At 58.1% G+C, this 27577-nt stretch overlaps 1 protein-coding gene across 1 annotated transcript in view; it reads right to left on the reverse strand.

Annotated features, from left to right (window-relative positions):
• The window catches only part of EFCAB8 (EF-hand calcium binding domain 8), a 39608-nt gene that overhangs the window by 11007 nt on the left and 1024 nt on the right, over positions 1-27577 (reverse strand). The window contains exons 2-19 of the mRNA XM_066386613.1: positions 26988-27131; positions 25190-25308; positions 21513-21616; positions 20604-20739; positions 19392-19497; positions 19068-19152; positions 18381-18505; positions 17513-17586; positions 16299-16429; positions 12532-12599; positions 12087-12238; positions 10715-10852; positions 9266-9379; positions 7471-7698; positions 6456-6526; positions 5549-5753; positions 4454-4666; positions 3040-3174 (exon numbers count right to left, since the gene is read on the reverse strand). Of these exons, the coding sequence (XP_066242710.1) occupies positions 3040-3174; positions 4454-4666; positions 5549-5753; positions 6456-6526; positions 7471-7698; positions 9266-9379; positions 10715-10852; positions 12087-12238; positions 12532-12599; positions 16299-16429; positions 17513-17586; positions 18381-18505; positions 19068-19152; positions 19392-19497; positions 20604-20739; positions 21513-21616; positions 25190-25308; positions 26988-27131 (2348 nt within the window). The remainder of the gene's footprint in view (positions 1-3039; positions 3175-4453; positions 4667-5548; positions 5754-6455; positions 6527-7470; positions 7699-9265; positions 9380-10714; positions 10853-12086; positions 12239-12531; positions 12600-16298; positions 16430-17512; positions 17587-18380; positions 18506-19067; positions 19153-19391; positions 19498-20603; positions 20740-21512; positions 21617-25189; positions 25309-26987; positions 27132-27577) is intronic.

Consider the following 27577-nt stretch of genomic DNA (forward strand, 5'->3'; position numbering starts at 1 on the left):
CTGTGGCTCGTATGGGGGCCCCCACAGGGAGTGACTCCACATGACGAGCCCGTGAAGAGGGCTGCTGGCTGGGCCCCCCCCCACGTGTGAGGCAGAGGGAGCACAGCCAGGGGACAGAGCAACTCAGGCAGAGTGGTGGCCTATGTGTTCTCAAAGCATGTCCCCAACAACAACAACAAAAATCTCCTTTATTCTTGCCTTTGGCCCAGGTGCCGGGTCACAGAACCAGGAACCCCTAACCCAAAGACAAAGGCGAGCATTTCCCCGTTTTCGCGATGCGCCCATGCACCGTACAAAATGTGGACAGCACAGGCAGAGGAGAAAAAAAGTTAAATCACCCACATGATCGCAATAACCAGAAACAACCACCATTAAGGTGTGAATGCATTCCTTCCAGCTTTTTTCTAATTGCCGTTGTTTAGAAAGACTTTTATCACAGCTTTTAAAATTATGAAATATACATGCAAGAATAGACAAATGTACCAATGGAACAGCAGAGAGGGTCTAGAAATAGATGACAGAAGACTATCAGGCATAAGAATGATAGAATTCCAAGAGAGTGGAAAAAAGATAAAACTCTTCAATAAGTGGTGTTTGAACAACTTGGCTACCAATTTAGAAAAAAAAGATAAAAAGATCAACTAGATTTATACACCACACCATACACAACTTACGTCGATGAAACACAAGCTGACCACAAATATAAAGTCATAAGTGCCTAAAAGAAAACATAACGAATTTTTCTGTGACCCTAGGATAAGCAATCCTTTCCTCCCTTGTCACACAGGAACATGACAAAGATGGCTAGATAAAAATTAAAACCTCAGTGGGGCCTGACCTGTGGTGGCGCAGTGGATAAAGCATCGACCTGGAAATGCTGAGGTCGCTGATTCAAAACCCTGCCTGGTCAAGGCACATATGGGAGTTGATGCTTCCAGCTCCTCCCCCCTTCTCTCTCTCTGTCTCTCTCTCCTCTCTCTCCCTCTTGTCTCTCTCTCCTCTCTCTCCCTCTTGTCTCTCTCTCTCCCTTTCTCTCTCCTCTCTAAAAATGAATAAATAAAATTTTAAAAAAAACCTCACTGAGGTGCCACAAAGGCAGGTGAGGTGAAAATAATACAATGTGTCCGTAAAGTCATGGTGCACTTTTGACCGGTCACAGGAAAGCAACAAAAGATGATAGAAATGTGAAATCTGCACCAAATAAAAGGAAAACCCTCCCAGTTTCTGTAGGATGATGTGGCAGCATGTGCGCATGCGCAGATGATGACGTAACACCGTGTATACAGCGGAGCAGCCCACGGCCATGCCAGTCGAGATGTGAATGGTACAGAGGAAAGTTCAGTGTGTTCTGTGGCTCGCTAAATTCGAATCTATGACCAAAGTGCAATGTGAATATTGGTGCATTTATAATGAAGCGCCACCACATAGGAATAACATTACTCGGTGGGATAAGCAGTTGAAGGAAACCGGTAGTTTGGTGGAGAAACCCCGTTCTGGTAGGCCATCAGTCAGTGACGAGTCTGTAGAGGCTATACGGGATAGCTACCTAAGGAGCCCTAAAAAATCTGTGCGTGAGCCCACATCGAACTGCACTGAATAGATATGAAACTGGGAGAGTTTTCCTTTTATTTGGTACAGATTTCACATTTCTATCGTCTTTTGTTGCTTTTCTGTGACCGGTCAAAAGTGCACCATGACTTTACGGACACACTGTATATATAATACCCAGACAGGCAAAGGATTCGTTCCCAGAGCATATAAAGGGCTCCAAGAAGTTAATACAAAGAAAGAATTTTAAAAGGATATGAACATAGACATTTATTTCACTGAAGAAATACAAACACATGACCAATACACAAAAAGCTCGACATCACAAATAAAGAAATAGCCTGCCCAAAATGTGATTTTGTACCTACCAGACTAGCAGAAATTAAAGGCTAGTGTCCACCGCCTCTGTGAAGCCATCCCTGACCCCCCACGAAAACAGCAGTGTCCTGTCCATCTCCCCTGCCCGTCTCCCCTACCCCTCTGCCCAGTTTCCTCGCTCCCCACCGGACGGGCTCACCATGAGCTCGCCTTTATTTCACTCCCTTAACTAGGCTGTCAGCCCCATTAGGGCACGGAGTTTTTGTCTTCACGGCTGCCCTGGACACACACACCCCCGGGACACACACACACACACCCAGTGACTGCCATGTGGTAAATGCTCCCTGAGTAACAACAGTCTGCGCCCCGACCCCGGGGAGGTGGGGCTTGGAGTCATCGACCTCAGTCGGATTCAGGGGTCGAAAGGGCTGGGGTCTGCTGGGCAGTTCTGCTTCCAGGAATCCATCCCTGCCACAGGGGTGCCCCAAGCGATGCTGGGCCTCAAAAGTTAAAAACCGGAACTGACCCACCTGTCTCGCAATGAAACACTGGCTTCATAGTTTGGGATCCGTTCACAATACGGGGCACACTATTCAGTGATTAGAAAGAATATGAAAACGTCCAAGGACAAGCTGAATCGAAATTACTGATGCGAATTAGTCTCTAAACTACCCTGTCTTCGCAGGTGAAAGCTGGAAGGGGCCTTGGGGGCACCCCCTCCGGAGGTGACCACACAGCCAGAGGTGTTCAGGGCCAGAAAGGGAAAAGTGACAGATGGAAGTGGGAACAGAGATGACCCGATCCCCCTCCCATGTCGTAGACAACACCGTCCCAGAGCACAGGGGGCATTCAAAGGTGGGTTCTGGAAACGATGCCACCTCTTCCTCCCCCGCAACCAGGAGGGGCCGCTGCGCATGTCCCTGGACAACCCCCTGTATCCGGACACAGCAGCCCCAAGCCAGAACCCTGAGCAGCACCATCATCTCCACGACGTCTCTCCAGGCCCTGGGGAGAACCAGGCTGGGTCCCAGACCGCCAGGTTCGTGTCCCGACCCCGGCCCGCTGTCCGCCCCCCCCCACTGCCCCGCTATCCACCCCCACCCGCGCCCCGTCCCCCACCCGCGCCCCGCCCCCCCTCCCGCTCGCGCCGACCTGCGCCTGCGCACGGCCCACCTTCTCCACCGATGCCTGGTCCTGCAGCAGCTTCTGCTTCTGCAGCTCCCCGCTCCTCCTCTCGTCCTCGTGGAGGACGGACTGTTTGGCATAGTGCTTTTTTAACAGCTTGACGCTGCTCACACTGAGGTGTTTCTGGAAATCAAAATGGGCCACCCAGGTCATCGTCAGGGGGGCCAGGCCGATGGGGAACAGAGCCCAGAGGCGGACGCTGAAAGAGCGGCCACCCAGCCCCGCTCGGTAGCTACGCCACCCTGTGCAAGGAACGGCTGGGTGTCTAACGGAGCCAGGGCCAGATACACGCGGAAGTTCTAAGGGCAGAGGCCTGCGTGTGCCCTGGGGGACGAGACACCCTGGCGAAAGGTGAGGGTAAAGGGGTGTGTACAGCCGTTGCTCCAGGAGATCTGAATACAGTGGTACAACCCCAGCACGTAGAGATGGTGGGAGTGCCTCAGAGTGGGGTCCGGGGTCTGCCCCTGACAGCAGGACTGGGTCCCAAGCAAGCCAGGCGGGATCCAGTTCTAGACTCCGCCGTGCCCGACAGGCACTGTGCGTTTGGGGCAGGGGGGGTTCTCATTCAAGCCTCAGTGCTCAGGGATGGGAGCCAGGCGTCAATGGCTGAGACAGTCTGGCTGGCTTCCAAGCCCCGCACGGGAGACTACTGCTCTCACTGTGGGGCTGAGGCCAAACCGCACCCCGCAAGGAGGGAGACAGCAGCTGCCCTGCTCTTTCTCCCTGCTCCCCCCACCCCCAGATAGGACCAGCAGTGAAGCCGGAAGGGTGCATCCTGGAGCGGGTGCCAGAGCTCCGAGGAGGAGGGAAGTGGTTGGCCTGGAGCCCGGGAGTCTGGTCTCCAGGGAAGTAAGGCTCATTGGGCAGCCAGGTGAGCCCTGTGGCTGACTCATCCCTGCTGGGCAACCTGGGCAGGGAGACAGACAGCAGCCCAGCGTCCAGCCTCCAGGCCCTGCCCCCGGGCTGGCAGACATCGGCTCTGGTATTGGCCGTGCCCTGGGGAGGGACCATGCCCTGGCACAAGGCAGCAGAGTGGGTCGATACCACCAGCCTAGTCAGGGACGTGCCCTGCCAGCGCAGGACACTCAAGACAAGGGAGTTAACGGGTGTAAAGGCATTCTGGGAAAAGTGCCTCCAAATAAGGAAACACACACACACACGTACGCACACGCATGCACACGCATACACACACGTACACACACATACACACACGTACACGCGTATGCACATGCACGCATATACACACACATACACACACATACACACGTACACACATACACACATGCACACACATACACACGTACACACACGCACGCGCACATACACACACACACACACAGGGTGGGCGAACTCAGGTGGCTAAGGCGTCAAGGGGGCCACCTGGTCCAGCTCCTGCTCCCACCTGCAGGGGCATGAGCTCCCCTGACTCCTTATTTCTGGGGTGTCTCATCACCGGGGGCGCCGACACCAGGTTCCGCCTCAGGGTGGCATTGGCCGCGTTCTTGGTGCGGGGGCCCAGAGGTTGTGTGACCGTCCTGTGTGCCCACTTCTTTGTCTCCACACAGGGCTTGTTGGGCGTGTGGAACTCGATCAAGCTTCTGTCCTCTCCTTGCACCTGTGCCAGGGAGAGAGCCGCCCCCGGGGCATGGCAGCGTCCCAGAGGGAAACGCAGGGTCTCTCCAGCCCAATCCCAACAGCGCAGGACCCTCCAGGTGCCAGGGCACACTTCCCGGGAACTGAGCATCTTCAGAGGCATCGAACCGGAGCCTCTGGCCCTGTCGCTGGGCCAACCGCTAGTGCCCTGAGCACCCACAGGCAGGAGACTGCTCTCACGAGGGACTCAGTCTCCCCATCTCTAAAATGGACAGCTGTTTCCAAATATTTTCAAGGCTGTTTTTAATCTTAGGGGACGCAGCGAAGTGTAAAACAGATACAAAGCTGCGCTTCTCTGGGAGAAGTCCCTGCAACACCCTCAAGCCTCTCTCCTCAACCGGTTCCAAAACCTGCTGGAGGAGGTGACCTCAAAGGCCCTTCCAGCTTTAACCTGAAAAGATACCGTAATTCGGAGACTGTACGAGTTTCCTAAGTCCCTGCCGTGAGCCCAGCGAACCCGGAGCAGTGATGTGTAGGACCGATGGGCAAGATGTGAACCATCTTCCAAACAGAGTAATCTGCTGGAAAGAACCGGCCTAGCACCCTCAGTTTCTGGAGCCAGACTGCCTAGGTTTGATCGATCTCTTCTTGGCTGTGTGACCTTCGGCAAGATGCCTAACCTCTCTGTGCCTCAGTTTCCTCATCTGCCAAATGAGGGTAATTATAGAAACTGCCACCTATCCACATACCTAGCTCCCCACCTCCTCCAGGACAGGTCACCGCCGTCCCCTCTGCTTCCCGGGCTGTTCCCTCCTCACCCCCCTCCCCCAGCCCTCCGTGATTCAGGCAGAGAGAGAGAGAGAGAGAGAGAGAGAGCAGAGGAGCCAGTTCCTACTGACCGTACCTTCTTAGGCAGCAAGGGCAGGGGGCTCTCGGAGACGTTGAACTTGAGGATGGGCTTGAACATACTGACGTTCCAGAGGAGGATGTCCCCGTTGTAGGAGGAGGTCCCGAGGAACTGGTGCTGGTACGTGGCCATGCTGAGGATGTCCTCCGTGTGGAAGGTCTGCCACTGGTCACACAGGAGCACGGGCTTGGTCTTGTGGGACCTGCACACACGGCCAGAGGCAGAGGGGGCCTGAGAGCGCAGCCCAAGGGCCCCGCTGCAGGTTACGCTGACCCGGAGGACGCGCGGGGACCGGAGCAAGGCCGAGGTCCTGCCCCGCTGACCTCACTGGCTAAGCACGTGCGGTGCGCCGACTATGAAGACCTTGTCCTGGGGCTTGACCTGAACCGGTCTGACAGATCGGTGCCATTCGGGCACCTGAGTAAGGATTCAAGTTTAGAGAAGGGGAAACCGTGGCCTTAGAGAGGCCCCTGAGGAGGAAGGGGCCTTGCCCCTACATTCCCTCCCTGTCTGCTCCTTCCTCGGACCCCACCACACCCTTGAAATCCTTAGAGGAGCTTCTGCTGAGCACCTCTGAGGCTGCCTCAGCTTTCTGCCTCCTCCCCTAGAAACCTCTGCTCAACAGAACGCAGGGCTGTGAGTGAGGTGATTGGATTAGCCTCTGCGTCCCCCCCCAGAAGGTGCAGGAGGGTGGAGGACCCGTCGTTCTCACTGATACCCGGGCCCAGCACCGCCTGTTCTCCTTAAGGACTGATGGATACGGGTGAGCAGATGAAGCAGTGGACAGTGCCCACCGCCAATGTCCTGCCCGCTGTTCCAACCACCTGCAAAGCCAGGCATGGAGGAACCCGTCTGACGCAGAGAGAACAGCCACCTGCCCACGTGCCCCCTCCTGGCTACTCACGTGTAACAAGTGATTCTCTTGTTCCACCCGGTCACGTAGAACGCCTTGTTCATGTGGACAATCCCGCTAATCTGCGGAGGACGGAAGAAAACGGGGCCCTGAGGCGCCTCCGAGAAAACAGCTCGGGGCCCCGGACGCCTCCCTGATCGTGCCAGGCAAGAAGCCAGAACTCTGCCCGTGCGGAGGGCGCTCGCGAGGTGGCACCACCCCATGTGTCTTTCAGGGTGCTTTCGGACAGGATAGGAACCCACGTCCACTTTATAGGGGATAACTGGAAAACAGCAAGTGGCTTGGCTGAGGTCAAAGGACTTGAGCGACAGGATCGGGACCAGTACTCTAAAACCCCGGCTTCTTGACCAGGCGGCTCCTTGTCAGTCGTCAAAGGAAGGAGCCACAGGGTCAGGGGTGGGCTCGCGTCCCAGAGTGGGCCTGCTGGCTCGGCACTGCGCCACACCCACAAGCTGTCCCTATGACCCTGTCGAGTCAGGGTTAAGAATGAAGGCTCTGAGCCCGACCTGTGGTGGCGCAGTGGATAAAGCGTCGACCTGGAAACACTGAGGTCGCCGGTTCAAAACCCTGGACCTGCCTGGTCAAGACACATATGGGAATTGATGCTTTCTGCTCATCCTGCCTTCTCTCTCTCTCTCTCTCCCTCTCTCTTTCCTTGCTAAAATGAATAAATAAATAAAAATATAAAATAATAAAATAAATAAAAAGAATGGACGCTCTGAGCCACTAGACACCACTGCCAGGAAAACCATCCCCAGCTCCCATCTGTGGGGTGAGAAATGCTAACGAACTAAGAGCAAGAGCCGCTGACCTTTAAGGGCAGGTGCTGTGACCTGGCTTCACTTTTCCTGTGAGGACACAGGCTCGGGGAGGCGTGAACCACACGACCCACGGGCACAGCCTCTCAGGGAGGCACACGTAACGAACAGGGGGGCCCAGAGTCACAGGGGCTGTGCTTGGCTTCTCAAGAGCCCCCCTCCAACCCCCGCTGATGGGCCAGGCTGACCTCCAGCTTGTCCGGGTTGGGGAAGGTCAGCAGGGACTCTCCCGTGCTGTAGTTCCACATCTTGACGGTGCCGTCCCGCAAGCCCGTGAGCACGCACCGCTCGGACTCATCCAGAGCCATGGCGGTCAGCTCCACCTGACTGTCGCTCGTCACTGAGAACTCCATCATCCTCTTGCCTGTCGTGATCTCCCACGCGCTCACCACGCCGCTCAGACAGCCGCTCACCACCTACGGGGAGGCATGCGGTCTGGGGCTCCCGCAGAGGAAGCTGCCCCCAGCCCCGGGGGCGGTCCCCGCCTGTCGTGGCTGGGGCCAGCCCACACACCCTCCGTGCGCTGAGAAGACGCCTGTTTGGGGGACCCTGCTGCCTATCACCCGCTCTGTGGAAAAACAGGCCTTCCTCTACTTGGAAGCGCAGGGCAGAGCCACCTGGCCCAGCTCGTTTAGGAAGAGACGATTTGGTGAAACCCCCTTTAATCAGAATCTGCCCAGAGAAAATAATCTCCCAATCAGAAAAACTCTAACTGAAGCACCATTATTAATGGGGTGGGGAGGGCACAAAGGAAGTATACTAACTGCCCACCAAGAAGGGCAGTGCTTTTTGTTTTTGTTTTTGGTGTTTTGTTGTTGTTTTTTTACAGGGACAGAGAGTCAAAGAGAGGGATAGACAGGGACAGACAGACAGGAACGGAGAGAGATGAGAAGCATCAATCATCAGTTTTTCATTGCGACACCTTAGTTGTTCATTGATTGCTTTCTCATATGTGCCTTGACCACGGGCCTTCAGCAAACCGAGTAACCCCTTGCTGGAGCCAGCAACCTTGGGCTCAAGCTGGTGAGCTTTTTGCTCAAACCAGATGAGCCCACGCTCAAACAGGCGACCTCGGGGTCTCGAACTTGGGTCCTCCACATACCAGTCCGACGCTCTATCCACTGCGCCACCGCCTGGTCAGGCAAGAAGGGCAGTGTTGAGAGCAAAAGACGGTCACCCCGCTCAGTGCAACATTTCGCTGTGACAAGCGTCCCAATGAAACAGGGGCGGTGGCGCTATTCCAGACCGAGCCTCCTGCTGAGAATGTCTAGAAAGCTGGGGCCGGGGTCTGACACTGTTTGAAGGCACGGAAGAGCCCACAGTATGCGGGATGGGGGGGCCAGGAGCCTGGGCCAGAGGGCCGTGCTGAGGCGAGCGATGGCTTCATGTGGCCCGTGGCCACCTCTGCCGCAGACACGGCCAGCCCTGCCCAGAACCCAGGCCAGAAAAGGGGTCCAAGTAGCATTAGGCAGAGGACTCGAGGGTCCTTTCTGTCTCTACACCTCAGAAACCACGTGTCCAGTTGCCTACCCAGCCCAGATGTCTCCACTCAGGACCTGGGTGCTGGCCACGGCCTGGGTCACCCTCCCTTCCCACAGTGGACAAAGCTGGACTAGGGCCTCCCCAGAAAATGGTGCCTAGGAAGCTTGCCCCGCCCTGGGAACCCATCTCGCACTTGCGTGAGGAAGGCTGCCCGCCCAGAACGGACCTGAGGCAGCAGCCAGGTGTGCGGAGGCTCAGAGGACTCGGGCGATCCGCTGACCACGTGGTGGAGTGCCAAGCCCGTCCTGGACCGGCCCCACGCGGGGCTGCTTCTTGTCCGGACCCCAGGGCCCCCCTCACCACGACAGCGACGAGAGTTCCACGCCACCCCGCCACCTACGCTGACTGCCCCCTTGGATCTGGACGCTCTGGGAGGTCTGGTCCTGCCCCGTGTCACCAGGCACTCCCGCCAGGACCGGAGCCGAGCTCCGGCACGCTCACCTGCTTGAAGGTCTTGCTGTAGAGGACCGCGCACAGAGGCGCGCTGTACGTCGTGGCCTTCTCCCCGGACTTCCCACGCCCCTCGGTCTCCAGGTACCCTTTCAGGATCCCAATCTGAAACAAGGAGAGGGGCAGAGGGCTGGGAAGTCCAAAGGGCTCTGCCCTCAGCAACTGGCCCCAGGGAGAAGCTTCCAGTCGACTGAGACATCGAGACCTTCTGACGCACGCAGGCCCGAGCCTCGCAAGGCCCCTCGGCCCCTTGGTGTGCCTGCTGACGCCGCCCACCCCCTGAAGTCGGGGCTCCCAAACCCTAGTGTTCCTAGAACCCCGAAGTCCAAGGGCCCTCTTATAACTTCTGAGAAGCATACAGCCTCAATCCGGTCTCTGCTCCACCAGGAAGCCTTCTCTGACCACCCTGCCCCCGGCTAGGCTAAGGATATTTTTTTCTTCCTGTGCTCCATGAACCCACCTCATAGTATGGACACGTCCATCATAACAGATGGCATTTTCTACCAACATTATGTTCTCCTTCTACCCTCAAGGTTCCTCAAGAGATGGGACAGTGTCTAATTAATTTATTCTCCATTCCTGACAAGGAGCCGGGGGTTGATAATGTTTGATGACCTGAAGTGAAATCCAAATGTCTATTTAATTTAACAAATGCTGGCAGCCAGTCAAAAAACCTGCCATCTAGGGGACAGCCAGCCAAGGGCACAAGGGCGACATATGTGTCCCCTGCCAGGGTGACCTGGCCAACGGAGGGTACAAGGCCTCAGTGGAGTGACCCCTCACTCTCAACCACAGATGACACCGTCTCCCTTTCTAGACCGAACCCTGCCATCTAGTGGCTGCTGGTTGTCATTGCGACCCCTCGGCTCCCACGTAGTTTGAGTCCACTCCCCCCCACCCCCACCCCCAGCCCTGGACGGTCAGCCCTGTGCCTCTGCCCGTCTGTCCGTCTGTCCTGTCCCCCAGGGCACATCGGGTCTCTCCAGTTCTGTCCTTTCGAGGGGCTGCTCCGCGGTGGCCCTGCCTTCCTGGAGTTCACGATGTATCCGGGAAGCCGTGTAAGAGTGGCAGGACAGAGCAATGGGACTGTGATGGGGGGTGGGGGGAGGCACAGGTCCAAAGCAGCTTGGAGGGGGGGCTCCTAACCCAGCCTGGGGAGGGGGGACACCATGGGCTTTCAGGGAAAGAGCAGCACCGGAGAGGGTGACAGGCTGGGGGCCCGGAAACAGTCTTCCAGGAAACCCCAGGAGACGGGAGCCTCAGGGGCCAGGCCACCGAGTCCAGCACGTCGTCCTCAGGGCAGGCAGCAGGAAGGGCAGCCTGGGGCCGGACGGCCTGGGACTCTCCCCTGGGAACCCTCTGGGACCTCAGACCCGGCCACCGGGGCCACCTCGGCGTGCAGGCGGTCACGATGCCACCACCCGTCAGCACGGCGCTCACTGAGTAGGTGCAGCAGATGAGGGTGTCCTCGTTCTTCCAGAGGTAGGCGCTGGTGATGGGGCAGTTTCCCAGGGCGAAGTGCTTCCCGGAGAAGGACTGGAGGCAGATGTAGTCCTGCATGTCCCACACGCGGATGTTCTGGGGACGGTAGGAGACGGGCAGGGGGCTGAGCGTGGGGCGCAGCAGAGGCCTTGGGGTGTGAGCAGGGCCCGCCCCCTGCTCTGTGTCTGCTGGACCGTGACCCTGTGACAGAGATGGTGTTCTTGGGCTCATGTGAGGAAACCCTGGCCTGGCCCTCCCCCTCTCGCCCCAGCCTCTCCCCAGGACCTCCACCCTGCTCAGGCAGCCAACACTCGGCGGTGAGGACCCAGCGAGGCGGCACGGGCACCTGCAGGGTCCCGCTGCTCCCACTCCAGCCTCCAAGCCAAGCCAGGTGGCCACTGCCCAGGAGGCCAACCTGTCCCCAGAGGATCCCCCTGTCCCGAGAAAGGCCTCAGTAAGCCCCTCCAGAACACTCGTGGCTGGTAGGCACGGACAGTGAGCTGGAGAGACACGGACTTGGCGTCTGCATCCTGGGTCTGCCCCTGGCTGACCGTGAGGATTTTGACAACCCCGTCCAGGGTTCCCCAGCAGTGGCCTGAGGACTCCAGCTCCCAGGACTGCTGGGAGAGCCCCAGACAACAGCAAGTGTGAGGATGTGTTGGGGATGGCAGCCTGGGTGAGCCTAAGGGTGCCGGTTCCCAATCATCTGAGTCCCAGAGGACACAAACTTTCCCCTGAAGGAGGCACCTGGAACCATGGCCGCCTCCCACACTGGCCAGATGTCCAAGCAGCCCAGCAGACAGGCCAGTACCCTGAGCCAATGGGAACAAAGTGGCAGGAACCCTGAGTTAGGGAGCCCTGGGCGCTGGAGAAAGTTCCGGTCAGTCCCTAGCAGCCAGAGCAGTCGAGAAGGGGCCCCTAGGAGCACTGGAGGTGCAGGTGTGGGCCTGGGAGGAGTGTGGGGAGAGGGACGGGCTTGTACACGGTGTACACCCTCTGGGGCCAGACATGACACCACTCTCCCCCCCACACCCCGTTCTCCTCTAAGCCACTTGACAACCCATTCTATGGATGAGAAGACTGAGACTCAGAAAAGAGAAGGGCATTGCCCAGGGCTACAGCCAGGCTGGGCACCCAGGAAGCCCGTACTGGTGGATTACTGGCTCAGAGCTGGCTCAGGCCCCTCAAGGTGACACTACCTGGGTAACCTCCCTCTAGGCCCTGGGCCAGGTGTGAGACCACAGGCAGGGGAGTCGCACTGTTGCCCTGGGCCTCAGGCCAGGCCAGATCACTGTCCCCAGGCCAGTGTCTCTGCCACCGAGGGCAGCACCTTGTCCTTGGAGATGCTGAGCAGGATGTTGCTGTCCCTGCTGTTCACCAGGATGTGCGTCACCGCCGTCTGATGTCCTGTCATCAGCCACACGGGCTTTTTGGAGAAGAAGGGGTTCCACAGGCGGATGAAGGCATCATAGCCACCAGTGACTGGGGTAAAAAATATGGGTGGGTGTCAGCCACTGGGGGCCTACGCTGAAACTGTCTCCTGGGGCCAGGCGTCAGGTCCCGGCCCGGCTGGGCAGATGGGTGCTCCGCCCACCCCAGCCCCTGTACCACCACACCGAGAACAGCCTGTGTCACCACGCCGCCACCCCAGGTGCCCATGAGCAGGGGCTACAGTGGCCAGAGGTCGCGGGGCTCCTCCTTGGCTCTGACGGTGCCCACACCCCCAGCAGCCCTCAGCCCGGTTCCGCCAGGCCAACACGTTCCGTGTGACCTACCCAGGAAGTTCTTGTCTGGGCAGTAATCAAAGCAAAGGATTCCTTTTTTAAAATTCAGCGCCGAAAACCTACAAGACCGAAGAAGAAAGGCTGTGGGCTGCGGGCGGCCTCAGGGGAGTCTCCGAGCCCAGGGTGGGGAGGGCGCGGAGACAGGGCTGGGGGAGGGGGCGGGGGAATCACTACCTCTCCACCCAGGAGAGGAGCAGCCCCTAAACCCTGCCCGGAGCACGCCCTGCAGCTGGGGCAGGGCTGCGGGTCTCGGCTCCAAACCAGCAGCTCCTGGAAGAGAAACCCCTCCTGCCTGCATGGAGGAGGCATCCACCTCTCACCGCTGGAGGAAGCAGTCCTCTGCCGGAGCCGACACTCACGGCTGTAAACACGTGTGCCTCATTCCGAGGGCAGGCTTCACCTGACCTTCACCTCAACTAGGCTGGGCCAGGGTCTCCACAACCGGGGCCCCAGGGCCAGGGGAAAGGGAAGCACGCTCCTGGGTGCTGTGCCCTTGTTCCGTGCTGGACCCAGTGCCGGACCCCTCACATAACCCTGAAGAGCGTCATCAGCCCTGTGCCACAATGAGCTCGTGGAAAGGAGAAGTTAGGGCATTTGCCCGAGGTCATAGGGCTGATAAGGTAGGAAGTCAGGTTCAGAACCAGAGCAGGCATGGCAGGAAGAGGCCGGAGGCTCAGCCCAGGAAAGGAGGAGATGCAGGGGTCCCGGAAGGGCCAGGGTGACCCAGGCAGGTTAGGCCCAGTGGTCCTCACAGACCCAACTGCCCTAGAAACTCAGTGCCTTTGCACATGCTGTTCCCGCTTATCCACACAGCCTGCCCTGCCAGCTCCTTCTATTTGAACTCGACCCTCAAACTCAACTCAAGCCCTGGCCAGATTGCGGCAAGTCCCGCAGGGGAGCAAGCAGGTGGCTTTGGCAGGACAGCTGAAGGAGACGGGTCTGCCGGCGGCTGCGGCATGGGGAAGGGCCTGAGAGGTCAGAGGGCACACAGCGAGCAAAGCCGCTGCCCGCAGGTTGGATGTGAGATCACAGTGGCTCCAGCTGGGTGGGGGGGCAGAGGTGAGAGAAGAGGGGGAGACGCTGCAGGTCAGTCAGTCCACATACTGGGCCCGGGTCCCTCCCGCCCCGCCCCTGGCTCCGACCACCTCGGCCGGCTGCTGGGAAGTCAGACCTCGTGCCCACACTGCCTGGGAGGCTGAGGCCCACTCCAGAGGCAGAGTTTGGGTTGGCAGTGCCAGGTCCCAGCTGCAAAGGTCTCGGCCTAAGAGGCCATCACCAGGAATGGGAAACCAGCAAGCAGTCAATGGTGCCACCTGCCGGACATTATGTGTACTGCATCCAGACAGGAAGGAGGCGGGTGTATTATTATATTCTCCAACCACCCCCCCCCAGAACGTATCCCAAATCCCTCCATCTCCATCTGACTGGTTGCCTGCAGGCCACCATCCTATGTATCCTGAATGATTACAATGGTGTCCTAACTGACGTCCCCACCTCCACTCCTGCCCACGTGTGCTCTACTTGCAACAGAACTGCTAGAAGGATGCTCCTACACATCAGACCACACCATTCCTCTGCTCAAAAGCACTCGAGAACCCTGTTTATAGCTGATTCTAAATAAAGATTAACTTATACTAGTGATGTGTAAGTGTTATATACTACTGTCTCTACTTTTGTGTGTTCGAAAGTTTTCATAATAAAAAAAGAAGTTTAAAAAATAAATACTATAAAATAAATAAGAGTATACCAAGTAGAGAGGAGTGATGCCAAGGCCCTGGGGCAGGAGCATTCCTAAACCATAGGTGGGCCAGGGGGGCTGGAGTGGAAATGGTAGGAGGGGTGTGATCAGGAAGGCAGCAGAACCAGACCACAGGGGCCTCGGGGCCACAGTGAGGTGATCCCCCTCATAGCCCCCCTGCTGCTGATACCCAATAAAATGAGAAGCTGAATGAAAGACATCAGAGACACGAGACAATGCTAGCACCAAGGCAGAGAGATAACCTCAGCACACCAGCTCCCAGCAAAATCCCACCACCCTGCCCCACCGCAAGTACCGAGGCAAAGACCGAAGCTTCCCCACCGCATCGGACATTCTCCGAGGCCCCTCCTCCAACCTGCAGCCAGCTCCAGGACTCGGGAGGGAATGTGCACGGAATACTCTGGTTAACAAGACACCGGACTTGCGAGGAGGCCTGGGACACAACCCCAGCTCAAAGGTCCGCTCCAAACGGGTCACCTCCCCACCGTAAGCCTCAAATTTTCAATCTGGAAAACGAGGAGCTACCCCTGAATGAACGCTGCCACCCCAAGCTCCAATTCCCCTTTGGAAAGCAGGCAGGACAGGGAGGGACAGACAGAGGTGGGACCTAGCTGGCCCTCGGTCTCCCCACTGCACCTCTCACCCAGCTGCGGCCCCAACGCAAGCCTCAAATCTCCTGCTGTGCCCCCAAGGCAAGGGGGCCTCAGCCCTAAGAAGGAAAGGTCAGACCCACAGGCTCCAGGGTATGGAGTCCTGGGGCAACGAGAGCGCTGGGGGGGGGGGGGGCAGCTGAAAGAGCCCCCGGGGGAGCGAAGGGCACTGCAGCCCTAGAGCTGGCACTTGCCACAGTGGGGTCAGAGGGGGGTCAGATAAGGGGAGTGGGCTTCCAGGACTCCAGCTTTATATATAATGTTTAAATTTTTTCCAAGGACAATGTATGTACCTATACTTGTCTGTAAAACAGTGGATTAGGAAAGAAGGAAGGAAGGAAGGAAGGAAGGAAGGAAGGAAGGAAGGAAGGAAGGAAGGAAGGAAGGAAGTTGGAAGGGAGGAAGGGAGGAAGGGAGAAAGGGAGGGAGGGAGGGAGGGAGGGAGGGAGGGAGGGAGGGAGGAAAGGAGAAAGGGAGGGAGGAAAGGAGAAAGGGAGGGAGGAAAGGAGAAAGGGAGGGAGGAAAGGAGAAAGGGAGGGAGGGAGAAAGGAAGGGAGGGAGAAAGGGAGGGAGGGAGAAAGGGAGGAAGGGAGGGAGAAAGGGAGGGAGGGAGGGAGGGAGGGAGGGAGGGAGGGAGGGAGGGAGGGAGGGGAGAATCTAAAATAAAGGAAATAGATGAGAACTCCCTCCAAAAAAATAAGCGCTGCCAGTCCCCATGCACACGCCGCAGCCTGTGCTCAGTAGAATGACCCTTGAGGTCGGTCAAGTGCGTGGGGTGACCCCCTCCCTCAGACGGGGCGACTGAGGCTCACAGAGGCGGCAGCGGAATCCTTCCTTCGGCGGCAGTGTTTCTCCGCTGCCTGCTTACCCCGCGCGGGCTTCCAGGCTGAGATTTGCACCCAGACTGGTAGACAAAAGAGGCCTGTTTCCATCTTGCTGCTGGTGGCGGCACCGGGATGGCGTTTGAGAGCAGACTGCATGAAAGTTCTCCTCCCGAGAAAAAGAATGTGTAACTCTCTGTGGTGACGGCTGTTCGTTAGACAGGTGGTGGTGATCGTTTTGCAATATTTATAGGTATCGAATCACTAAGTTGTACGCTTGAAATATAACGTTGTGTCAGTTATGTCTCAGTTAAAGAAAAAAACAAGACCCAGACTCCAGAGCCGTGCTTGAACCGCCACAGCCGCCGTTGCCCAGAGGACACGCAGTGCGCTGGCTGACCAGGGGACGGCCGCGGTCCGGAGGTGGGCCTCGCCTCAGCAGGGGCGGCCCCTTCCCACAGGGAGGCCAGACGCCTCCGCCGGCCCCTCCCGGCCCCACCGCCGTGGCCCGGGGAAAGGGCCCCTCACCTGGGGTTCTCGGAGGCTTTGGCCGGCAGGACTGTCAGCACCAGGGAGGACTTGGCAGTGATTGAACAGGAGGCCACCAGGTTCATGTGGGGAATGAACCTGACCTGTTGGCACCAGTTGCGGTGAAGAGCCTGGGGACAGAGGGACAGGGGTGGGACAGCCAAGCCAGGACGGCCCGCACAGGCCCAGGCCCAGAGCGCGGCCGGCGCCAGAGGCTGGAGGGGCCCAGAGACCGCTGGGTCCAGCGCCCTTCTAGTGACCGCAGCTCTGACGAAGTGATGGGGCCTGCAGCCCTAACCGGGGTCCTGTGACCCGCGGTGTGTGGTCATCCCTCGTCAGGGAAAAGGCTGCCGTCATGTGGACAGGCAGTCCTCTGACACTGTCGTCCCCGCCCTCAGGGGGAGGGAGGGCGGATTCGAGGCTGCAGGAGCCCCACCACGGACAACCCTGTGCTCCTGGCTCCACCACGGCCGGCCACGCTTGTCAGGACAGGCTGTGAAATACGAGAGAACACCGTCTGGGGCAGCGCGGCTGCACCACCAGTTATAAGGGGGTGGCCTGGCCGGACAGGCTCCAAACTCTCTAGCTCCAGCCCTGTGGTCTGACCCAGTGCATGGCCTCCCAATCCAGAGACCATCCTTCCGGGGACAGGAAGGGGGGTGTGAGCCGGAGGGTCGTCCGGCCCTGAGCGAGGTTCTGCATGGCCGTCTCTCCGAGTATCTATCACAGCGAAGGCACCGACTGCGCGGCACTGAGTGGAAACCGAGAGGCGTGCCCTCCTGAAGGGACAGCATGTGTCAAGGCCCTGAGGTGGGAAAGGGCTTAGCGTGTTTCAGAGAGCAGCCACGGGGGGATCCTGAGCAAAGGAGGGACCCAATCGTGGGTTCCCATCTCACGATTCTTCTGGCTGCTGGAGAAAGCACTGAGTGGACAGAGGACATGGGGGAACAGCTCGCAGCCACTGCAGCCACCCAGGGGGGAGGTCGTGTCTGCGGGGACCGGGGCTGAGCCGTGAAGGCGATGAGAGAGACGGCGTGCCTGGGGCACAGAGAGCTGGTGGGACCCCACAACTGCCTCTACCCCATTCCTAGAGACAAGACCAAGCCCCACGCGGCCTGAGACCGGACCCGGGGGGCAAATCCACTCTCTGCATTTATTTTGATGGGTGTGTACTCAATGACCATGGTAACAGGCCAAGGAAAGCTACCACTCACCTTCAGTCGGTAACTTCTGTACAAAGTGGACTTCTCGTTTAAGAGCTTCTGCATGGACACACTGGTCCAGTGATCTGGGTGGGGAGAAACCCGAGCTGTGTCACCACGCTGCCCCGTAGCCCGGACCAGCGGAGCCGCAGGGGACACCTGGAGTCTGTCTGCAGTCCCCCACGCCTCTCCAAAGCCTCTGCCATCCACTCTCTCGACCGAGCCTCGCTGTGTCCTGGTGAGGTCAGCGGGGGGGAACCGGGCACCCAGAAAACAGACCCAGCAGGGAACCCCGCTGCCCAGAGCCCCCCACCAGCTCACAGCAGAGCTGGAACCAAGTTCGGGGCGCCCCACTCTCCCCGGCTGCTACAGTCTAAATGGGCTGATACTGTGAGGCGGCTCCAGGTTCGCTGGAGGCAGTTAGCACCGTTCTTCCAAGGCCCAGAGCAGAGGAGTGGCTCTCTCCAGGTCACACAGTGGGCACAGGTTGTTTTCTTCTGGGATGAGGGGGTCCTAAAGCCCCCCTCCCTTGGCCATTACCTTCACAACCTCCTCCCTTCAGAGAGAGTGCCGTTTCCTCAGTCTCCCCCCCACACACACACCCCCTACAGGCTGCTCTGAGCTGAGCCTGTGCTGCTGTGGCCTGGGCTTCCGGAGGAGCCGGGGCTGTGGAGCCGGGAGGCAGGGAGAGGGGAGAGCATCATCCCAGGGCTGAGCCACCTCACCCACCCCCTGCGGGCTGCTCTGAGCTGAGCTTGTGCTGCTGTGGCCTGGGCTTCCGGAGGAGCCAGGGGCTGTGGGGCCGGGAGGCAGGGAGAGGGGAGAGCCTCCCAGGGCTGAGCCACCTCACCCACCCCCAGTCCCTCAACGCGCTAGCTACCCCACTTGGAGGTCCTGGGGAGGATGCGGGGGTTGAACAGCCCGTTGGCCACATTGTCGGAGGTGAAGATGATGACGTTGCCCCTGCTGTCTCCGAAGCAGAACACAGCTCTGCGATAGTCGGACCTGGCGAGACGGAGACAGAAGAGGCCGTGGGGCCAGCTGGGCGCGCCCTGCCACAGTCTCCGCCCGCCCTGCGCACCCCAATGCCTTCGTCTGTCTGGGGAGCAAGGGCAGCTCTCGCTCTCTCGGGCTGACGGACGGACGGACGGACGTACGGACGGACGTAGGCCCAACGCCCAGATCCAGGCCACCCAGGAACCAGGTCCAAAAGAAATCAGTTGTTTTTTTTTAAGCCAAAATAAATGAGGGCCTGATCCTCCGGCTGCTCTTTGTCAAGTCGCCCCTCCCAGCGGACTGAGGTTTCCAGTCCGTCCGACCCCGGGACAAGCCCTGCCGGCGTGCGGCGGGCTGACCTGGCGGGCGACGGAAAGGAAGAGGAGCCGACGATGGCTCTGAGGTCGGAGTGACCGTGACAGGTGACCCTGGGAGAGGGACAGCATGCGGGGAAGAGGACACAGGCGCACAGGAGGGTCATCTCTCCAGGGCTGTATCCAGAGAGGGTCCCTGGGGGTCCCAGCCCCACCGAGTGACGCAGCCACAGCCAAGACCCCCCCATGAGACTCACCAGTAGTCCATGACCAGGGCGCAGCTGTCCAGGTCAGCGAAGGTGAAGGCCCGGATACATTTACGGTTACTGATGTCAAAGAACTCTGGGAAGAGACAGAGGAGAGGCACGCATAGACCCCCCCCCCAAAGCACCTCCCAGGCCTTGCGGGGGGGGGGTGTCTCTGGTGGCAATGAGCAGTCACCGTTCACCACCTAGCAATGCCCCTGCCCCCCGCGAGGGTTTGGATCCATGCTCAGAACTGGCTCAGCGACAGATCTCTCCAAATACAAATGCATGACTCCCGGTGGCCGCGAGCGGCCGGGGCAGCTGCCAGGGACTCACGGATCTTCTGGTCGGTAGAGGTCACCGCAACTAGGTTCATGTTGTGGAGACACACCATGTCGATGACCCACATCTGCGGGTTGTGGAGCGGCTGGATCTGGTTAAGCTAGCCAGAGGAAGAGCAGAGGAGACCCGAGCTGGGGAGGCTTCCCCAGGAGAACACACCAGGAGCACGCGGAGTCCCTGTGAGCTCTCCCCGGCCATCCGAGGCCCCGGAGCCCAGCGTGACCACCAACTACTAATGACGGAGGCTTGAATAAACTCCCTAACCGCTCTCTGAGTCTCAGTTTCCGCATCTATAAAATGGGCTGATAGGGAACTGTGCTCTTTACAGCCCCCTTTTAGAGCAGTTTGACAAGCTCATCAAAGATTTAAATGTGCCCAGTTTGTGACCCCAGGATCCATCTCCGGGACACAACTATGGATGCGTCCACAATACCCACGGACATTAACGTCATTCGCCAGGGGATTCGAGACGGGTCTGGCAACACAGATACGCAGTGGGTCTGCCTGAGCGTGTGATCACTCCCTGCGCTCGGAACCGGCGGCACGAAGGCCACGTTCGTCAGGAGTTTGCTGGGTGCCCTGCCCTGCTCCACGCTCCGTGCATGTTCTGTGTCATTCGATCCTCTACAATGCCCCGTGAGGGGGGTATACTGTTACTGCCCCGCTTGACAGATGAGGACATGAGGCACAGGGAGCTCTGCAGCAGTGGCCCAAGGTCACAGGGCTGGAAAGGTGTGCCTGGGGGTGTGAGCCAGGCGGTCAGCTTCCAGTGGCCAGGGTCACGACCCCAGTGACGTCCCGCCTGATCCAGGCAAAGGGCTTGAATCCACAGGTGACGGAGCGGGGGTGACAAAGACAGGGGAGGAGGCTGATGCCCAGCATGGGGACCTTGGTGGGTGGTGAGGTGATGCCATCACTGAGGTGGGGGCACAGGAGAAGCCCAGTGAGCAGGGAGCGCTACACTGACGTTCAGTTTGGGCACCTGGGTTCGGGGGGTGCCTGTCGGACATCCACGTGGGACGAACAGCCAGGTGGAATCTTGCTGACAAAGAAGAAATGGGAGTCCCAGGGTCCCACAGTGAAGCTCGAACCTGGACCCCAGGAGCTGGGGCTGCAAGTGTGGGCGGCCTAGTCCACGAGCTCCGAGACGGAGCCCAGGCTGGGCCCAGGGTTCGAAAGTCGAGGCGCTCTGACCACCCCGCTCACCCGAAAGGAGCTGAGCGGAGAGAAGGACTCCGACCAGAACTGCAGGACCCCGTCCTTGGTGACCGTCAGGAAGTGCCCGACCTTCTTGAGCCGCTTCATGAAAAACTCCACCTTCACGATCTCGCAGCCGTGATTCCTGTGGGAGGGAAGCACTCAAACACACGCGGCATGAAGACACGGGGGGGGGGGGCGGGGAGAGGAAGCCAGCAGGAGGGGCGTTGCTCACACGCACGCGTGCACGAGGGCACACGGGCGCACTCTCGAGAAACTTGAGCAGGCTCCCTGAGACGTGGGACCCTGCCCCTCCTCCGGGCAGGTGGCGACCGCGATCCACAGTGGCCAAAAGGAAGAGAGACCCACCCACGGCAATGCTGGGGTGAAACGGGGCTCCCGGAGCGGTAAGCCCATCCCGGGAAACAGCCCGTCAGCGTCCTCAGAGCCGGACCGGGTGGAGGAGACCAAGAACAAAGGCTTTTGAAAACCTTTCATTGGAAAAAATGGCTGCAGGGAAGGCAAGCAGAGTGGGGCTTGTGGCCGCAAACTGTGACATCACTGATGCCAGCAGCCGTGCTGGGCTCCAGGGAGGAGGGGGCACAGAACACGGGAGTGAGAGGAAAGCAGGCCGTGAGTTATCGGGCGTGCACACAAGGACACACCCCGAGCACAGCAAACAAGCTTCTGGGGCAGGCCTGGCCTCCGTTTCCTCATCTGTAAAATGGAGACAAATCGCCTCCTCCTGCTCATGCCCACCTACCCGGCTGTGAGGCCAAAAGGAGTGTAGGGACACCAAGCCCCAGGCCCGGGGCCAGACCCTGGGTGGTCCCCACAGGGGGCGGCTCAGGGACGGGGAAGGGCAGAGCTGCAGGGACCGCCCCCTCTCAGCCCGGGGACAGGGGAGAGGCTCCTTACAGGGGGATGACCTTCATGGGCAGGAGGAAGCGCAGGTGGTACTGGTTCTTCCACATCAGCTCCTGCCCCTGGAACTCACGCATCATGTAGTCCACGTAGTTCGACTGCCTCGGGGGACACGCAAGGCGGGGAGCGCGTTGGCCCCGAGGTCTGAGCACTGGGCTTAGGGAACCCAAGGGTTCTCCCCCGCCTCTCCCAGCCCCTCCCAACAGGCTCTGGGGGCCCCCCACCCACCCCACCCACCCCATCCCTGAGGAGGCCAAGGGAGGCAGCCTAGCAACTGAGCTGTTCTTGGATCTGAACTGGGCAAAGGGCCTCCTGCAGAGGTCCCCAAACTACGGCCCCCTGAGGCCATTTATCTGGCCCCTACCTGCACTTCCAGAAGGAGCACCTCTTTCATAGGTGGTCAGTGAGAGGAGCATAGTTCCCATTGAAATACTGGTCAGTTTGTTGATTTAAATTTACTTGTTCTTTATTTTAAATATTGTATTTGTTCCCATTTTGTTTTTTTACTTTAAAATAAGATATGTGCAGTGTGCATAGGGATTTGTCCATAGTTTTTTTTTTTATAGTCCGGCCCTCCAACAGTCTGAGGGACAGTGAACTGGCCCCCTGTGTAAAAAGTTTGGGGACCCCTGGCCTACTGGCAGGGGTTTGTGGAGGCAGCCCAGCTGCGCCTGCCTCCTTCGAGCCTTTCTGCAACGCTGGCTGGGCCGCTCTCAGCCTTCCTCCTCTCGCGGCAGGCACAGGCTAGTTACTAAAACTCCGTGGCACACCAAAGAATGTATTTTTTGCCAATCTGACAAAAAAAAGATATATATATATGTATATATGTATCATTTTGAGTCACTCATACTGGGCGGCTATTGTTGTGCTGGCTGTTGTCCTTTTTTTTCACTTGACAGTCTGCGGGAAAAGAAGCCAGAGTCCCTGACTAAACAGGTGCTGCCTGGTAGTTGTTTTTTTTTTCATTCTCGTGGCATGAAGGTTGACCATCGCTGTGCTAGGTCTGTCTTTGCCTCACGTCCACCTCTGGGCGTCTCGTCTGAGTCTGTTTATTTACCCCATTTTATGGATAATAAAACTGTGCCCGTGTAAGGAGAGAGGAGTTGCTCCAGATCATCTGTCATGTTAACCGCAGCGGAGGACCCATCGGCCAGGCCACTTGGGCAACTCTAAACTCTTACTAGTCAACCTCAGGAATATATGGCCATGGCCGAAACAGACTGGCCACCAGGTGGAGCTATGACCAAAAAAATAGAAATTTATTAAGAGATATACTGCTCACAAAAATTAGGAGATATTTCAAAATGAAGATGAAGCGATATAAAAAAAAAAAAGAAACATTTGACCCTGGCCGGTTTGCTCAGTGGTAGAGCGTCGGCCTGGCGTGCAGAAGTCCCGGGTTCGATTCCCAGCCAGGGCACACAGGAGAAGCGCCCATCTGCTTCTCCACCCCTCCCCCTCTCCTTCCTCTCTGTCTCTCTCTTCCCCTCCCGCAGCCAAGGCTCCATTGGAGCAAAGATGGCCCGGGCGCTGGGGATGGCTCCTTGGCCTCTGCCCTGGGCGCTGGAGTGGCTCTGGTAGGGACAGAGCGAAGCCCCGGAGGGGCAGAGCATCGCCCCCTGGTGGGCAGAGCGGCCCCCCTGGTGGGCGTGCCGGGTGGATCCTGGTCGGGCGCATGCGGGAGTCTGTCTGACTGTCTCTCCCGTTTCCAGCTTCAGAAAAATATAAAAAAAAAAAAAGAAAAAGAAAAAGAAACATTTGATCATTTTTATTATACAAGAACATCAGAAAAGCAAACAACAAGGAAAGTTGTTCGATTATGCAAATGAGATGCAAAACCAACTGTTATTTCACTGGTGAAAATGCACTCTACAAAAGGCTGAGAGTACTGGAGCATCTGCCCGTTCCCTGGTCCCCTAATTGTTGTGAGCAGTGTAGCACTGTGTCAATCGCAGAGAATGCTGCAAACACGTTTATTATGGAATACTAAGGGAAATAAAAGCAAAATAAACCTCAGAATGTATCCCTAAACCAAGGGGGAGATACACCGAATGCTTAACGTGTGGGTTCTTGAGGTGAATGAACTCCCTGGTTCTGAGACCGTCTCTCCCGCTAACTAGCTCTGTGAACCGGGGCAAGGTGCTTAACAGCTCTGTGCCTCAGTTTCCCAACCTGTCAAGGGAGGTCAACAATAGCACCCATTCCTGTGAGGGCTAAGTAAAACAATACAGCAAGTGCATAGCACACTGCCTGGTGGAAACGCTAGCTGTCACTGTCCCCATCGTGACATATGACAGACTATGTTTTTTTTGTGTTTTTTTTTGTTTGTTTGTTTTGTTTTGTTTTCTGAAGCTGGAAATGGGGAGAGACAGTCAGACAGACTCCCACATGCGCCCGACCGGGATCCACCCGGCACGCCCACCAGCGGGGACGCTCTGCCCACCAGGGGGCGATGCTCTGCCCCTCCGGGGCATTGCTCTGCTGCGACCAGAGCCACTCTAGCGCCTGGGGCAGAGGCCAAGGAGCCATCCCCAGCGCCCAGGCCATCTTTGCTCCAATGGAGCCTTGGCTGCGGGTGGGGAAGAGAGAGACAGAGAGGAAGGAGGGGGGGGGGGTGGAGAAGCAAATGGGTGCTTCTCCTGTGTGCCCTGGCCGGGAATCGAACCTGGGTCCCCCGCACGCCAGGCCGACGCTCTACCACTGAGCCAACCAGCCAGGGCCCAGACTATGTTTTTGTACTTTTCTGTATTCATTTTTTTTAAATAGGTTTGGCCTCTTTTTTTTTTTTTTAAGATTTTATTTATTGACTTGAGAGAGAGAGAAAGGCGGAGAGGGGGAGGAGTGGGAAGCATCAACTCATAATTGCTTCTCGCATGTGCCTTGACCAGGCAAGCCCAGGGTTTCGAACCAGCGACCTCAGCATTCCAGGTCGACGCTCTATCCACTGCACCCCCACAGGTCAGGCTGGAATCTGTACTCATAAATGCTATACAGTATATGCTCTCTGTAGAACATTTAGAATCAGAAAAAAACAAACAAACAAAGGCGCTATTATTAATGTGCTCTAAAACGCTGACACCTCTGGATTTAACAGCCACCGACTGGCCTGCTCCTGAGTGACTGTGTGGGCCGTGAGAAGGCTGTGGCACCGGCTAAAATCCCCTAAGCCGACGGGAGGCCGGTAAGCTGCTCACCGCTGTGCGCTCAGTCTGGCCCAGGCGTCCCCAGGCCGCAGGCCGCATGTGGCCCCCTGAGGCCATTTATCCGGCCCCCACTGCACTCCCGGAAGGGGCACCTCTTTCATTGGTGGTCAGTGAGAGGAGCACTGTATGTGGTGGCCCTCCAGCAGTCTGAGGGACAGTGAACTGGCCCCCTGTGTAAAAAGTTTGGGGACCTCTGGTCCATGCAGAGGCCACCGCTGTTGGTCATAGGCTCTCCTGAACCCCAGGAGGGGACTGAACTGTGGTGAGCCCACCAAGGTCTCGGGAGGGCCCCCCCAAGGCTCCGAGGGTGCCCTCCATCCAGCACGTGCCCCGGAACCCGCGGAAGGGAGGCTGGGGGGTTGTGCCTGCCCTCTGCCCTCCATCCTCCACGTGCCCCCCTGACCTGCTGAGGCCTGTGCCCCCCTGCCCCCCTCCAGCTCCCTGTGGCCGCAGGGGTGCCCTCCTCACCCAGGTGACGAAGCCATTACCCTCTACGTCCACCTTCAGAAACAGTGCCTCCAGCATCTCGTCGGACACGTCGCTGAGGCTCTTCTTCATGGCCCTGGTGAAGGCCTCCCTGTCCAGGCCTTGGAGAGAGAGAGAGGGGGGAACAGCATCCGCTGCGTCACAACCTGTCACCGGCCCAGCGGCCTCAGGCGTCTGCATGCTGGCGGCCGGGGAACCACAGAGGGTCACAGTGGCTGGGTTCTCTGTTGCACCACCTGTTTGTTCACACATCCACCCCACGAACTCTGGCTGCACGCCCTCCACGCAGTACACTCTGCCAGGGCGAGGGGCAGGTGTCCCCAACAAGCTCAGTTCCCATTTCTCCACAGATAAGACAGACCAGGCAGGGAGACAAAGAAAACTGATTAAAACTAAAAAATTAAAATAAAAAAAAAAGTGAATAATGGAAACAAAGAGATGTAAATTCAGACAGAGAGAGGGAGAGGTGAGGCTCATCGTTTTAAAGGCAATGGAAACACAGACTCCGGCTGGAGGAAAAGCTGGAGAGGGCAGGGAGGGGAGGGCAGGGAAGGGAGGGCGGCGGAGGGGAGGGCAGAGAGGGGAGGACAGGGAAGGGAGGGCGGCGGAGGGGAGGGCAGAGAGGGGAGGGCAGGGAGGGGAGGGCAGGGAGGAGAGGGCGGGGAGGGGAGGGCAGGGGAGGGGAGGGCGGGGAGGGGAGGGCAGCGGAGGGGAGGGCGGGGAGGGCAGTGGAGGGGAGGGCAGCGGGGGGAGGGCGGCGGGGGGAGGGCAGGGAGGGGAGGGCAGCGGAGGAGAGGGCAGGGGAGGAGAGGGCAGGGAGGGGAGGGCAGGGGAGGAGAGGGCGGGGAGGGGAGGGCGGCGGGGAGAGGGCAGGGAGGGGAGGGCAGCGGAGGAGAGGGCGGGGAGGGGAGGGCAGGGGAGGAGTGGGTGGGGAGGGGAGGGCAGGGAAGGGAGGGCGGCGGAGGGGGAGGGCAGCGGGGGGAGGGCAGGGAGGGGAGGGCAGTGGAGGGAGGGCAGCAGGGGGAGGGCAGCGGAGGGGAGGGCAGGGTTAAAAGACCTCCCTCCGACTCCTGGTCCGTTCAGTGAGTAAGTGTGTGGGACAACCTACCTTTGCACAGTAATAGATAATAAACCAAACATATGAAACTGTTTGGAAGAAAATATACCAAAAGGCGGACCAGTGGTTACATTTGGGTGCTTGGGTTAGGGGTATTATTTTTCTCAGCCCCAAGTGGTTACAATACTTACATAACAATAAAATGTTTTATCGGGGGTTTTTTTTGTTTGTTTTTTTTTATTAAGTGAGAGGCAGGGAGGCAGAGAGACAGACTCCCACATGTGCTCTGACGGGGATCCACCCAAGCCCCCTATGGGTGGTGTTCAGCCCATCTGGGGCCATTGCTTTGTTGCTCGGCAACCAAGCTTTTCTTAGCGCCTGAGGCAGAGGCCACAGGGAGCCATCCTCAGCACCCAGGGCCAACTCACTCCAATCGAGCCATGGCTATGGGAGGGAAAGAAAGAGAGAGAGGCAAGAGGAGGAGAGGTGGAGAAGCAGATAGTTGCTTCTCCTGTGTGCCCTGGCCGAGAATCGAACCCGAGATATCCACACCCTGGGCCGATGCTCTACCACTGAGCCAACCAGCCAGGGCCAATAAAACGTTTTAAAGGAGACACTGGATGCAAAAAATGTTGGTCAAGTCTGAACCGTCCATATGCGCCGCCCTTCCAGGGTTCCACCCTGTGCAAAGGCCAAGAGGCTAAGCCCACAGCGCAGTTTTACCGCGAGTCGCATTGGCCTTAAACAGCTTCTCCATCCTGGCCAGGTGCAGCTCCGTAAGCAGCTGAGACTCATGCTGGAATTCGAGCGTCGGGCTAAGGGTGACAGATGACTGAGTTCTAAGACTCTCCTTCCTCTGGAATCCACCTGAGGCGGATGGCTGGAACAAACGTGAGCACAACAAGCAGGGACTGAGAATGTTGATTTTCTGCCCTGAACGTTGTTAAGCACCTCTTATCGAAAGAGGGGCCCTTTGGGGGAAGGACGGGGTATGCAGTCGTTACGGTGAGTCACGAACTAATGCAGACACATCCTGACCACTCTCCCAACCGAAGACCACCAAGGAAGATCTAGACAGCTTCTCCGGCCTTTGGCAAGTTTCTTTTTTACAGATACCACCACTGAGGCTCGGAGAGGTCAGCGGACACAGCCAAGTTCCCACCTCACACATAACAGGACTCGAATTTACAAGGCGTTTCATTTCAGTAACTATATTGTTTCAAGTCTTCAGAGGTCAGAATTCAAGACCCCAAGAAATCCAGCTGCATGATGTGAATCCAGACAATTTGATGTGGTCCTACGCAGCCCAGACA

This window comes from Saccopteryx leptura, chromosome 5 (assembly GCF_036850995.1).
Source record: "Saccopteryx leptura isolate mSacLep1 chromosome 5, mSacLep1_pri_phased_curated, whole genome shotgun sequence".
Classification (NCBI taxonomy): domain Eukaryota; kingdom Metazoa; phylum Chordata; class Mammalia; order Chiroptera; family Emballonuridae; genus Saccopteryx; species Saccopteryx leptura.